Here is a 12,965-nt window from a genome sequence, read left to right as displayed (position 1 = left end):
TGTACATTTTTCTTATTTTGCCTACATATCATATTATTTTCATTTAGTACTGCCCTTCAGAAGCTACAGAAGATACACGTTTCCCAGAAGACAAAATAAATAAAATGTACTCAAAATTCAAAAAGTTTTCACACCCTGGCTCTTAATGCATCGTTTTTCCTTCTGGAGCATCAGTGAGTGTTTGAACCTTCTGTAATAGTTGCATATGAGTCCCTCAGTTGTCCTCCATGTGAAAATCAAAATCAAAATCATACAATCATTGTTGGAAAGGGTTCAAATAGACAAAAATGCTGAAAAAACAAAGAATTTGTGGGACCTGAAAGATTTTTCTGAAGAACAGCAGGCAGTTTAACTGTTCAGGACAAACAAGGGACTCATGAACAACTATCACAAAACAAAAAAACACAGCTGGGGATCATTTAGGTAACAGTATTAACAGTATTAAGAATCAATATGTAAACTTTTGAACGGGGCCATTTTTATAAATTCAGCTAGTATTTTCTCTTGTGGACTATATGTAAACATGCATTTTGTATGATCCCTCTTATTTTGGTAAAATAATTAACATTTTGCTGATTTTGCAAGGTGTATGCAAACTTTTGACTTCAACTGTAAATTTGTAAATTTTTTTTGAAAATAAACAAACGTTTTGCCTAAATAAGACCCTTATTCCTCGGCTGGGATCGTTTAGAGCCCTTTGAAGCTGCACTGAAATGCAGTTTGGACCTTCAACCCGTTGGCCACCATTGAAGTCCAATATATGGAGAAAAATATGGAACAAACTTAATTTCTTTTGGACTGAAGAAGGAAAGACATAAACATCTTGGATGACTTGGGGTGAGTAAATTATCAGGAAATTTTATTCTGAAAGTAAACTAATCCTTTAAGGCAAGACACTACAGGAAAATCCCCATTAAATTAATCACAGTACATTAAGACAATTGTTTTCTATTACAAATAATTTTGAAACATGCACTGAGGCATTTTAGGATATATGCAATTATTTGCATACATTTTCTTAACAGATATCTGATTATTGAAAAATTAAAGCCAAAGGTGTTTACAGAGGGGATTTTGGATACCTCTTTTTATTACTCCATAAATCAGAAAATACAAACGTGTATTTTGCATGTTTTCTTTCCATTAGTCTGATGGAAGTCAAGTTATGAAAGCGAAATAGCTCAAAATCTCAAAATTGATCACTGCCTAAAATGACTGGCCTGTTGTGTCTAAAATGTCTATACCAGATTCATGCTTTATATTCTTAAAGGTGAAGTGAGTAATTTCTGCCCCATTAACATCACTGAATGAAACTGTGAAAATAATGACTTCCATTTTCCGAACAACTCCACCCGTAAATCAACCAACGAATGGATTACTTATGGTTGGCTCTACATGTTAAACTATGATAAAAAATGCCCACTTCATCCTCAATTATGTTCCTGTAGCTCAACTGCTAAAGCATAGCACTAGCCATGTCAAGGTTGTTGGTTTGAGCCCCTAGAAACACATATGGTTTACCAATAAAACGTATACCTTGAACGAACACTTATTCTGTCTCTTCCAATTATTTTCGTAAGTATTCTGGTATCCTTTCACCACTTGCCTAATTTAATTTATGTTCCATTGGTTTTTATGTCCAGTGACGGCCTTACAATCTATCCGGCATTCCTGGGATCTGTGTGCATGGGACATCTGTCTGCCATAGTGCTAGTTTTGTCCATTAGTGTGTGGTTTAGTGTGGGATCAAGATGCCGTTGTTTGCGGAACAGGCTGGCAGAAGCACTGCGGTGGAGACGAGCTCTCCCACCCTGTCTGTCCTGCTCCATGAACCAGATGAACCAGCAGGGAGGTCAATCATGCACTGCAGCCCTGCATAGCTGCACATTATTAGAAGGATGTGTGAGGGATTCAGGATCTGAAGCCTCTAGGAACAAGTGACCATGATGCTCATAAATGTTTGGCAGCCTCACACTCGCATTTTGTGCATGGAAATGCTAACGTAGAGTGATTCAGCTATTGAGATATCAGTTAAACTACTTTGTATTCACAATTTGTTGTTTTCTTTCCTAGATGGTGACCATACATGGACCCTGATGAAACTCCAAAACAGGTTTCCGTACTACGAGCGAGATATGCTGGAAGAGATCGTCAAACAGTGTGATGGGAATTACCAGAAAGCATATGAGCTGCTGGATGTGTAAATGAACACATTGATCCTGAGTGATAGATTGATCCTAATGTCGTTTTGTGAGTGAATTGTGATTTGGGGATAAACCGTTCATTTATTTAATGAAGGTTTCTAGCTTAAACATCATAGTGTCCTTTGAACTGAAACAAAAACTTCTTTTTTAGTTTGTGCAGTTGGATTGACATGGATTGACACTTAGTCACAGAGAAAAGAAATCAAAACAATAAATCAAGATTTGAGTCTGCTGTGGGAACATTTATGCATCCCATGAGGACAATTCACAGGCTAAATGATGTGCGCTCACAAAATCCAAAGGCTAATTTATAATGAGGTAAACGACTGGAGGAATTCTGAACTCATCCACCATAGGAGTGGACAGTCAAAAACCAAACCATCACACAGATCATTAGCTTCCTCAATGCTGTATAGGTTTCTGCTAAAACGGCATGAATTTAAAAGAAAATGCCTCTATGCATGTGAAATAGAGTGCAACAGTCGGGTTCCTGAAGTAAAAATCCCATCCATTTACTCTATTGGGAAATGATTTATATAACGATAACTTATAAATTGTTAAAGACAGACTTACTGTGAACTACAAGGCTGTTAATCAGTGACATATGCTTTTGTTGAAGCTATCAGCTTGCATTTTTTCAACTTATTTTTTTACATTTTTTTCTGTTGAAATTATGAGTAGGGTTGGGTATCGTTTAAATCGATTCCGATTCTTAACGATTCCTAGTTTCGATTCCAAAAACATAAAAAAAATTAAATAAAAATTAGGTCAAACATTTTTGTTCTGTATTTTTACATAGCTTTCTGCTGCAGCTGAATAACACGAGCAAAAATCAGCAGCCTACAGAACACTTAGGCCTAAGAGGATCTTAAACCTATGGTTTAAACAAAAAATACCACAGCAAAAACAACTAAACTAATATAAATTTCAAACATTAAATTGTTAAAAACAAGCAAACAGTCGGTAATAAAATTAGAACAAGCAAATAAATGAGCACACTGTAAAAAATAAAAAACACAATTTTTGAGTGAGCTTAAAATAATTTGTTACCCTGCTGGCTCAAAATTTTAAGTTCAGTCAACTAAAATAAGTTTAGTCAACTTGAAATGTTAAGTTGTACTAAGTAACAACTTAGATATTTGTGTATGCTAAACTTAACAGATGGGTAGGTAACCCAGCTGCCTTAAAATTAATAAAGTTGTCACTTTAATCACATAATTTAACATTTCAAGTTGAATAAACTTTTTTGAGTTGACTGAACTTTTTAAAAAAAATTATTTTAAGTTGACTCAGCAAATTGTTTTTTACAGTGCAATAGCATAAATAAATAAAACTGAACAATTTACAGGTACAAACATTTAAATCATAAGTTTAAAACAACAAAAGTTTTCTTTTCACAAATAAAATATAGATTAATCCTTATTAAATTTACGAAAGATATTCAGTCAAGATCAGTGAACAGCTGTTCACTGTGCTCGTGCTTCAGATGCGTGCGCTGCACACAAACAGTGCACAATTTTTTTCCCCTTCCTGCGCATAAAACGTTTAATTTTAAACTTTAAAATCATATTAAAATTCGAACACAGGAATCATTAAGTGGAACTGAAATGCGCATCTTATCGAATACCGGGTTGTTCGAAATTTGGAATTGGTTCTAAAATGGAACTGATTCTCAATACCCAACCCTACCTATGAGTCTAAAAGATAAATCTCCATCAATCAGAGAATCACAACAACCAAGTCAATATTTAAAGAATTCTTTACTTTGGCACTCCCATGAAGCACTTCGAATGACTTAAAGGGATAGTTCACTTAAAAATAAAAATTCTGTCATTAATTACTCACCCTCATGTCGTTCCAAACCTGTAAGACCTTTGTTCATCTTCGAAACACAAATTAAGATATTTTTGATGAAATCTGAGATCTTTCTGACCCTGCATAGACATATAGTACACTGTCAGAAAAAAGGTACAGTTCTGTTACTGGGGCGGTATCCTAAAGTACAAAAGTGAAAAGGTACAAATATGTACTTTTAAAGTACTAATATGTGCCTTTAGGGTACCAATAGTTTCTCGTTCTTTTTAGGTTAAGAGTCTGGGTGTCATCCTTGACAGCACTTGTTAGGAGCTACACGTAAATAATATAACTCATAAATAATATAACTCACAATTATTACAATTTGCGAAACATTAAAGGAGAAGTCCACTTCCAAAACAAAGATTCACATATAATGTACTCAACCCCTTGTCATCCAAGATGTTCATGTCTTTCTTTCTTCAGTCATGAAGAAATTATTATTTTTTTTGGGGGGGGACGTTTGAGCATTTTTCTCTATATAATGGACTGATATGGTGCTCTGATTTTGTACTTCCAAAATGTAGTTTAAATGTGGCTTCAAACGATCCCAAAAGTGGTTGTAAGCTAGCAAAACGATTGGTTATTTTCATAAGAATAATACAATTTATATACTTTTTAACGTCAAACGCTTGTCTTGTCTCGTCTCTGTCTGGACTGTTTTTGTTCCAGTTCATGACAGTTAGGGTATGTCGAAAAATTCCCATCTCATGTTCTCCCTCAACTTCAAAATCATCCTATATCGCTGTTTTACCTTTTTTGTAAGGGTTTGATCTTCTTTGTATGTTCACTTTGCATAGACTGTGTCAGTACTTCTTCAGCAATGTAGTTTTTTCGACATACCCTAACTGTCTTGAAACAGAATACACAGAGTTCAGGGAGAGCAAGATGAGCGTTTGAGATTAAAAAGTATTTAAATTGTATTTTTTTAAAATGAAAATAACCGATCGTTTCACTAGATAAGACCCTTCTTCCTCGACTGGGATCGTTTGAAGCCGCATTTAAACTGCATTTTAAAAGTTCAAACTCAGGGCACCATATCAGTCCATTATATGGAGAAAAATCCCGAAATGTTTTCCTCAAAAAACACAATTTCTTTACGAATGAAGAAAGACATAAACGTCTTGGATGACAAGGGGGTGAGTACATTATATGTGAATCTTTGTTTGGAAGTCCATTCTCCTTTAATCGTCTTCGATTATCTCTTTCTTCAGTCATCACTTTTACACTTATAAGACTACACAATCTAGGACCTGAGAGATCAAGTAGGTGAATACACATGAGGTTCATGCCAATCGTATTTTCAATATATTGGCATGAACCTCATGTGTATTCACCTACTCGATCTCTCAGGTCTTCTGCTTCTGTGACTTTAGTTGTACCATCTGTATGTTTAATTACCATGGGATGTAGAGTTTTTAGTTTCACGGCTCAGAGTCTTTGGAGGACCTCTAGACATATGTAAGAGTTATACATGCATATTTACTTAAACATTTTTTTATTTCTCCTTCATTTTATTTTATATCACTCACAATGCTTCATGAGATTGTAGCTCTTCCACGTGTTAAAGCCATTAAGTACACAGTCTTACTTTTTTTTGTAATGTGATCCACTGCTTAGCTGGATGGTTTGGTTCATTGGGTTAAAATTTTTTTAATAAAGACTTTTTTAAAGTTCGTATGGGAAACATGAGTGGAAAAAAAACTTTTGGAACCAATGCGGCCGAAAAAGTGGGTAGGCACATATGTAATCCTGAAGTAATGGAAGAGACATTTCATGAAATGGGTGTCTTGTCCTAGAAAAATAAATATTCTCTCAAATAAGTAATACAAATAATATGCTTAATTGTTAAGTGTATTTGTGTCATCTTTATGTTCATTATCTTTAATTAAAAAAATGGATTTTCTTAATAAAAAATGGATTTTAATATATGTTGGGACTGGATCAGAAAGATAATAGGGATGACACTTTCATTTCACAGCTAAATTGTAGTTTCTAAGTATTTTGTTTTCAACCAAATATAATTTTAGTAGCAAGAAGACTGGGAATAAAGAAAGAGAATGAAAAAGAAAATGTTTTAAATATGAATATGAGGGACACAAATGACACCCATTTTGTAAATGATGGAGAAAGAGCTCAGTCAAGGAGTTCAGAATTCAAGTGTGGCCAAAATATCGAGGCACAGTTTTCTTGCTCTTCAAAGGTTTTTACCCTGCTTAGTGAACAAAATAATGCGGTAGATTCTGTGTGAGTTGCAATAACGCAGCTACCTTGTGTTTTTGTTGAACCACGATCAATCGTGTTCCTGCACAGGAGAAGTTTCTCATGTAAATGTGTTCGCTGCATTAAACATGCCGTTTCCTGTGACAGCTTCCCTGTCTTTTGATGAGCGTATTTTTTGCGAGTGTGTTTTCCTGTGCGCGGGGTGGAGAGGTAGTTGTGGAAAGAGCGGTTCCCAAGGTAACCCAAACTCAAAGGAAACTGTGTTTTTTCTGACACACGATACAAAGAGACATTTCCGAGAGGTGTTGTTCTGGGTCATTGAAACTAAGAGGGATCACACTGCAACGTCATATCGCACAGCTCTGATGACCCACAAATCAGATCTCCGAGACCCTGATTACCTCAGCAACATTCAGGGGGATTTCCTGTGGGTGGTTCCCCATCTGAATTAGGTCACAGCATTACCCATATCACCCAAGAATTCTGGGGGAAAAATAATAAAATCTACAGACGGCAATAAACCACAGCATACACCCAGCAGATCTGGGGTCCATTATGCATTGGTGTCGAAAAGACAAATATATTGATTCTCTACGAAATTACCCCTTTTGTTTTTCCCTTTGACCATTTTCCAAGCATTGTGAGGTTTCACTTCAAGACTCATGTGAGTTGCCCTTTCGCACTTCTATTATTCCAAGGTCTTGTCTGAGAGAATGAGTCATGAAATGCAGCTTCGCTCTATAGAAACATAAAACCGGCGAGATCGCACAAGTTCTCCTGTCTGCGAAAGATAGGCTTCTATCGCTAGGGACCGCGTCCGTTTTCCAACAAGACTGTACACACAGGGTGTAACGTTTGCTTGTGCGCTGACTGAAATATTAGCCATCTCGTCTGTTGGACGGGGGAGAGGAGGATACTTCAGGACAGAAGAGGACCTCGAAGTGAACTAGAAAAACATGCCACTCGCAGGGCTGTAACATGTAGAGATCTCCGCAGTCAACCACAACTGAGTCACAGTGCTTCCTGGGGAAAATGGGCTCCACGAGACAGGCTATTGAGGCACGCCTTGGCTGCTGGCTGACAGCGCCGACAATCCTTGCTCGCTGTCACGCGCGCAGACACAAACAAATAAATAAACTAGCTTCGGCACAACAATATTTACGTACGCTAGTGCTCCACTGAGGATTGGGCGCCTTTGAAATATTCGCTCTAACTGTTATATATGGCATGATTAAGCATCGGGCAATCATGCCAAAGGGTGATTCATTTTCTATGAGTGGTGGAAGATAAGTTTGCAATACAAAGCACTGTGCAGCTGACAACCAATAGACAGCCTGCTATTATACGGAAATGATTTATTATAGAGATAGAAATCATATATGGAACTGTTTGTGGTTTAGCTCCCTTTCCCCCCAAAAAGTCATTTATCTGAAGCAGGAGTACTCCCTAAACAAACAGCTTAAACCAGCCTCATGATAACAGGGTTGACAGCTTTATGGTCTACATTGATATTATATGCATTGTGCTCAAGGTCATGATACTAAATGGGGAATTCATTTAATGCTGACATTTCTGCAAATATCTACTTTTTTTATTTATCAGTGGTTTACTAAATTGAATCATGGTAACAGGGTTAACATTTTCTATAGACCGCTTTCTGCTGGGTTGAGTAATGTCTTAACAGTTATCTGTTGAAAGGACATAAATTGTATAAGCAGCTGTTTGTGATTTAGCTCTTTTTCCTCCCGAAAGTCATTAATCTGAAGCAGGAATACTTTCTAAAAGGTAACAGGGTTGACAGTTTCATGGTTTCACATACAGGATCATGATACTGTAAGGGAAAATAGTTCATTTAATGTTGAAATTTCTACAAAAATCCACTTTCTGATTATGAGTGGTTTTAATGAAATCATAACAGCAAAATTGGCATTTACAGCCTTCTTTTTTGCTAAAAGGCCTGTGGAAATGTCTCGTCTGCTTATTTCTTAAAATGACTGACATTTCTGCAAATATCTACTTTTCACTTATCAGTGGTTTACTAAATCAAATCATGGTAACAGTGTTGACATTTTGACCGCTTTCTGCAATGTTAACTAATGTGTAAAAAATTGTCTTCTCTAATAGATATTTATTGAAAGGACATAAACTGTATAAGCAACTGTTTGTGGTTTAGCTCTTTTTCTTCCCAAAAGTCAGCTGCAATACTCCCTAAAAGTAGCTTAAGAGGTAACAAGGTTGACAGTTTCATGGTTTCACTTGACATTATATGCAGGCTTATGATACTATAAACAAAAATACAAATATCCACTTTTCAATGATCAGTGATTTACTAAATAAAATCATGGTACCAAAACTGAAATTTACACCCGTCTGTCCGTGGAAATGTCTATGTATTTGTTAAGCAAAGTTGTATACTGTAAATATGTGGTTTTTTAAAACAAAGTCCTTTTTTTTGAGAAAACAAAAAAGATGCAAGTATGTAGTTTGAGATCTTTTTTCCCCTCAAAAGTGTTATTCATCTGACATGGTAATACTCCTTAAGTGTTACCAGGTTAAAATGTAACACGGTTGACAGTTTTAGGGTCTAAACCGAAATTATATGAATTGTGCTCAAGGTCATGATACTATATGGGGAATTCAGTTAATGCTGACATTTCTGCAAATATCTACTTTTCACTTATCAGTGGTTTATTAAATCAAATCATGGTAACAGTGTTGACATTTTATATAGACTGCTTTCTGCTGTGTTAAGTAATGTGTGAAAAATTGTCTTGTCTAATAGATATTTGTTGAAAGGACATAAATTGTATAAGCAACTGTTTGTGGTTTAGTTCTTTTCCCTCCCAAAAGTCAGCTGCAATACTCCCTAAAAGTAGCTTAAAAGGTAACAGGGTTGACAGTTTCATGATTTCACTCGACATTATATGCAGGCTCATGATACTATAAACAAAACAATACAAATATCCACTTTTCAATGATCAGTGATTTACTAAACAAAATCATGGTAACAGAACTGAAATTTACACCCTTCTGTTCTGCTAAACATCCGTGGAAATGTCTATGTATTTGTTAAACACAAGTTGTATACTGTTAATATGTGTTTTTTTAAACTAAGGTCTTTTATTGAGAAAACAGGAAAGATGCAAGTATGTAGTTTGAGATCTTTTTTCCCCTCAAAAGTCATTCATCTGACATGGTAATACTCCTTAAGTGTTACCAGGTTAAAAGGTAATAGGGTTGACGGTTTTATGGACTAAACTGAAATTATATGAATTGTGCTCAAGGTCATGATAGTATATGGGGAATTCATTTAATGCTGACATTTCTGCAAATATCTACTTTTCAGTTTTCAGTAAATTAAATCTTGGTAACAGGTTAACATTTTATATAGACTGCTTTCTGCTATGTTAAGTAAAGTTTGAAAAATTGTTTTAATAGTTATTTGTTAAAAGGACTTAAATTGGATAAGCAACTGTTTGCAGTTTAGCTCTTTTTCCTCCCGAATGTCATCAATCTAATGCAGCAATACTCACTGAAAGGTAACAGGGTTGACAGTTTCATGGTTTCACTTGCAGGGTCAGGATTCTGTTAGAAAAGAAATAATTCATCTAATGTTGACATTTTTACAAATATCCACTTTCTGATTATGAGTGGTTTTATATAAAATCATAATAGCAAAAGTGGCATTTACAGCCTGCTGTTTTGCTAAACAGCCTGTGGAAATGTCTTATCTACTTATTTGTTTGAAGGACGTAAGTTGTGTACTGTACATGTGTTAGTTTAGCCCTGTTTTTCCTCCCAAGGGCTTTTTACCTAGAAAGCAAGGCAGATGTATGCAAGATCTTATTTCCACATAAGTCATTCATCTGAAGTGGTAATTAAATCATTTAATGTTTACATTTCTGCAAATATCTACATTTCAGCTGTCAGTGGTTTACTAAATTGAATCATGGTAACAGGGTTAACATTTTATATAGACCGCTTTCCACTGTGTTAAGTAAAAATTGTCTTAATAGTTATTTGTTGAAAGGACATAAATTCTACAAGCAACTGTTTGTGGTTTAGCTCTTTTTCCTCCCAAAAGTCATTAATCTGAAGCAGCAATACTCCCTAAAAGGTAATAGTGTTGACAGTTTAATGGTTTCACTTGCAGGGTCATGATATCAAATTAATTCATTTGATATTGACATTTATACAGATATCCACTTTCTGATCATTGATTCTAAATAACATCACGATAACAGGACTTGAGATTTACAACCTGCTGTTCTGCTAAATTCCCGTGGAAATGTGTTATATATTTGTTAAACACAAGTTGTGTATTGTAAATGTGTTTTTGGTTTAGACCTGTTTTTTTTTCACCTTTTTTTAGAGAGAAGGCAAGAAAGATGTATGTATGTTAGTTAAAATCTTATTTCCCCAACAGTCATTCATCTGAAGTGGTAATATTCCCTAAATAAAAAAGAGAAACAAAGTTAAAGGGTAACAGGGTTGAAAATGTTATGGTCTATATTGACATTATATGCATTGTGCTTAAGGTCATGATAATATACTGTATAGGAAATTCATTTAATGTTGACATTTATGTAAAAATCTACTTTTCAGTTATCAGTGGTTTACTAAATTAAATCATGGTAACAGAGTTAACATTTTATATAGACCACTTGCTAATGTGCGGAAAAACTGTCTTGTCTAAAAGTTATTCGTTGAAAGGACATAAATTGTATAAGTAAGTGTTTGTGGTTTAGCTCTTCTAAATGTCATGTTTATGTATTTGTTAAACACAAGTTGTGTACTGTAAATGTGTTTTTGGTTTAGACCTGTTTTATTCACCTTTTTAGAGAGAAGGCAAGAAATATGTATGTATGTTAGTTAAGATCAAAATCATGGTAACAGAATTCACATTTACAGCCAGCTGTTTTGCTAAACGCCCTTGGAAATGTTGTGTCTATGTATTTGTTGTATACTGTAAATGAGTTTTTGATTTAAACCTCTTTTTTTAACCAAGGTCTTTTTATTAAAAAAAGCAAGAAAGATGCAATTATGTATGTTTAGATTTTTCCCCAAGAAAGTGTTCATCTGACGTGGTATTACTCCTTAAATGTTACTAGGTTAAAAGTTAACAGGGTTGATAGTTTTATGGTCTAAATTGACATTATATGCATTCTGTTTACGGTCATGATAATATATAGAGAATTTATTTAATGTTGACATTTCTCTAAAAATCTACTTTTCAGTTATCAGTGGTTTATAAAATCAAATCATGGTAAAAGGGTTGACATTTTGTATAAACTGCTTTCTGCTGTAAGTAATGTGTGAAAAATTATCTGGTCTAATAGTTACTTGTTGAAAGGACATAAATTGTATAAGCAACTGTTTGTGTTTTAGCTTTTTCCCCCTGAAAGTAGTTGAACTTAAACAACAGTACACCCTTAAATACAACTTAAAAGGTAACAGGGTTGACAGTTTCATGATTTCACTTTATATGCAGATTTGACATTATATGCAGGCCCATGATACTATAAACAAAAATAAACAAAAAATAATCCACTTAATGTTGGTATATTTCTACAAATATCCTTCAGTGATTAACTAAATAAAATCATGGTAACAGGACATTTACAGCCTGCTGTTCTGCTAAAAGCCCTGTTGTATGTACAGTTGTATACTGTAAATGTGTTTTTGACTTCTTAATCCAAGGTCTTTTTTTTTGAGAAAGCAAGAAAGACTCAAGTATGTAGGTTGAGATCTTTTTTCACCCAAAAGTCCATCATCTGATGTGGTAATAGTCCTTAAGTGTCACCAGATTAACAGGTAACAGGGTTGACAGTTTTATTGTTTAACTTGATATTATACGCCTTTTGCTAAAGAACGTGATACTTTAAGGAAACAGAATTTAATGTTGACATTTCTACAAATTTCCACATTTCAGTTATCAGTTTACTAAATAATATCATGGTAACAGGGTTGATATTTCATATAGACAACCTGTTGTTCTGCTAAACACTGTGTGGATTTGGCTTGTCTAGAAATTTGTACATTTAAGTGTGTTTTGTGTGTGTGTGTGTTTTTTTTCCTCCAGGGGGAATTCATTTGAATATACAGTTTTCTGCTGATTGCTGGTTTAGCTGGTAGGACAACTGGTGTCTCAGCCTGACAAGTGCCAAACTCAAACAATTGTAACTGTAGCTCTTTTAACTGCACTTAATGTCACCGGTTAATTAGATTGTGTTTATTTTTACTCATGCAAAGGTAGTTGCAGAGAAACATCAGAGACAACATGTCATTCTTAAATAATGACTTAGAACTACACAAAGTCTCCTGAGCTATGAAAGAGCAACCTCTGAGCAATAAAACTGTCAGAGTATTTGACGATGAAAACTCTGGGAAACAGCATCAACAGAGATGATACGACAGATTATTACCCACATGTTTAAGCCCTCATGAGGGTGCGAAGCCGAAACACAGTGCATTGGTTGGAAATCTGTCACCATGTTGGCTAAACTGCCATGAACCAGCTTGAGGAAAGACTGAGTAGTGATGAGTGCTCTTTACTACACTATGATGATGTCCTCCTGTCCTGACGGGACCTTAGGAGAGGGGTATGGACCAGGGCGCTGACGCCACTCAAAGTCCTCACAGCCCATGTGATTTAACACTCTAATTATGGCCAATATTGTTTTG

The 12,965-nt window shown here is 35.1% G+C and overlaps 1 protein-coding gene across 1 annotated transcript in view; it reads left to right on the top strand.

The window, feature by feature from the left end:
* epsti1 (epithelial stromal interaction 1) overlaps positions 1-4,459 on the top strand; it is a 29,170-nt gene extending 24,711 nt beyond the window's left edge. The window contains exon 11 of the mRNA XM_051119551.1: positions 2,074-4,459. Coding sequence (XP_050975508.1) covers positions 2,074-2,204 — 131 coding nt within the window. The 3' untranslated portion in view covers positions 2,205-4,459. The remainder of the gene's footprint in view (positions 1-2,073) is intronic.
* The last annotated feature ends 8,506 nt before the right edge of the window (positions 4,460-12,965 follow it).

This window comes from Labeo rohita, chromosome 9, assembly GCF_022985175.1.
Source record: "Labeo rohita strain BAU-BD-2019 chromosome 9, IGBB_LRoh.1.0, whole genome shotgun sequence".
NCBI classification, from domain to species: Eukaryota; Metazoa; Chordata; class Actinopteri; order Cypriniformes; family Cyprinidae; genus Labeo; species Labeo rohita.
The sequence above is the reverse complement of the archived record's forward strand: the minus strand, read 5'-3'. Positions and strand labels throughout refer to the sequence as shown.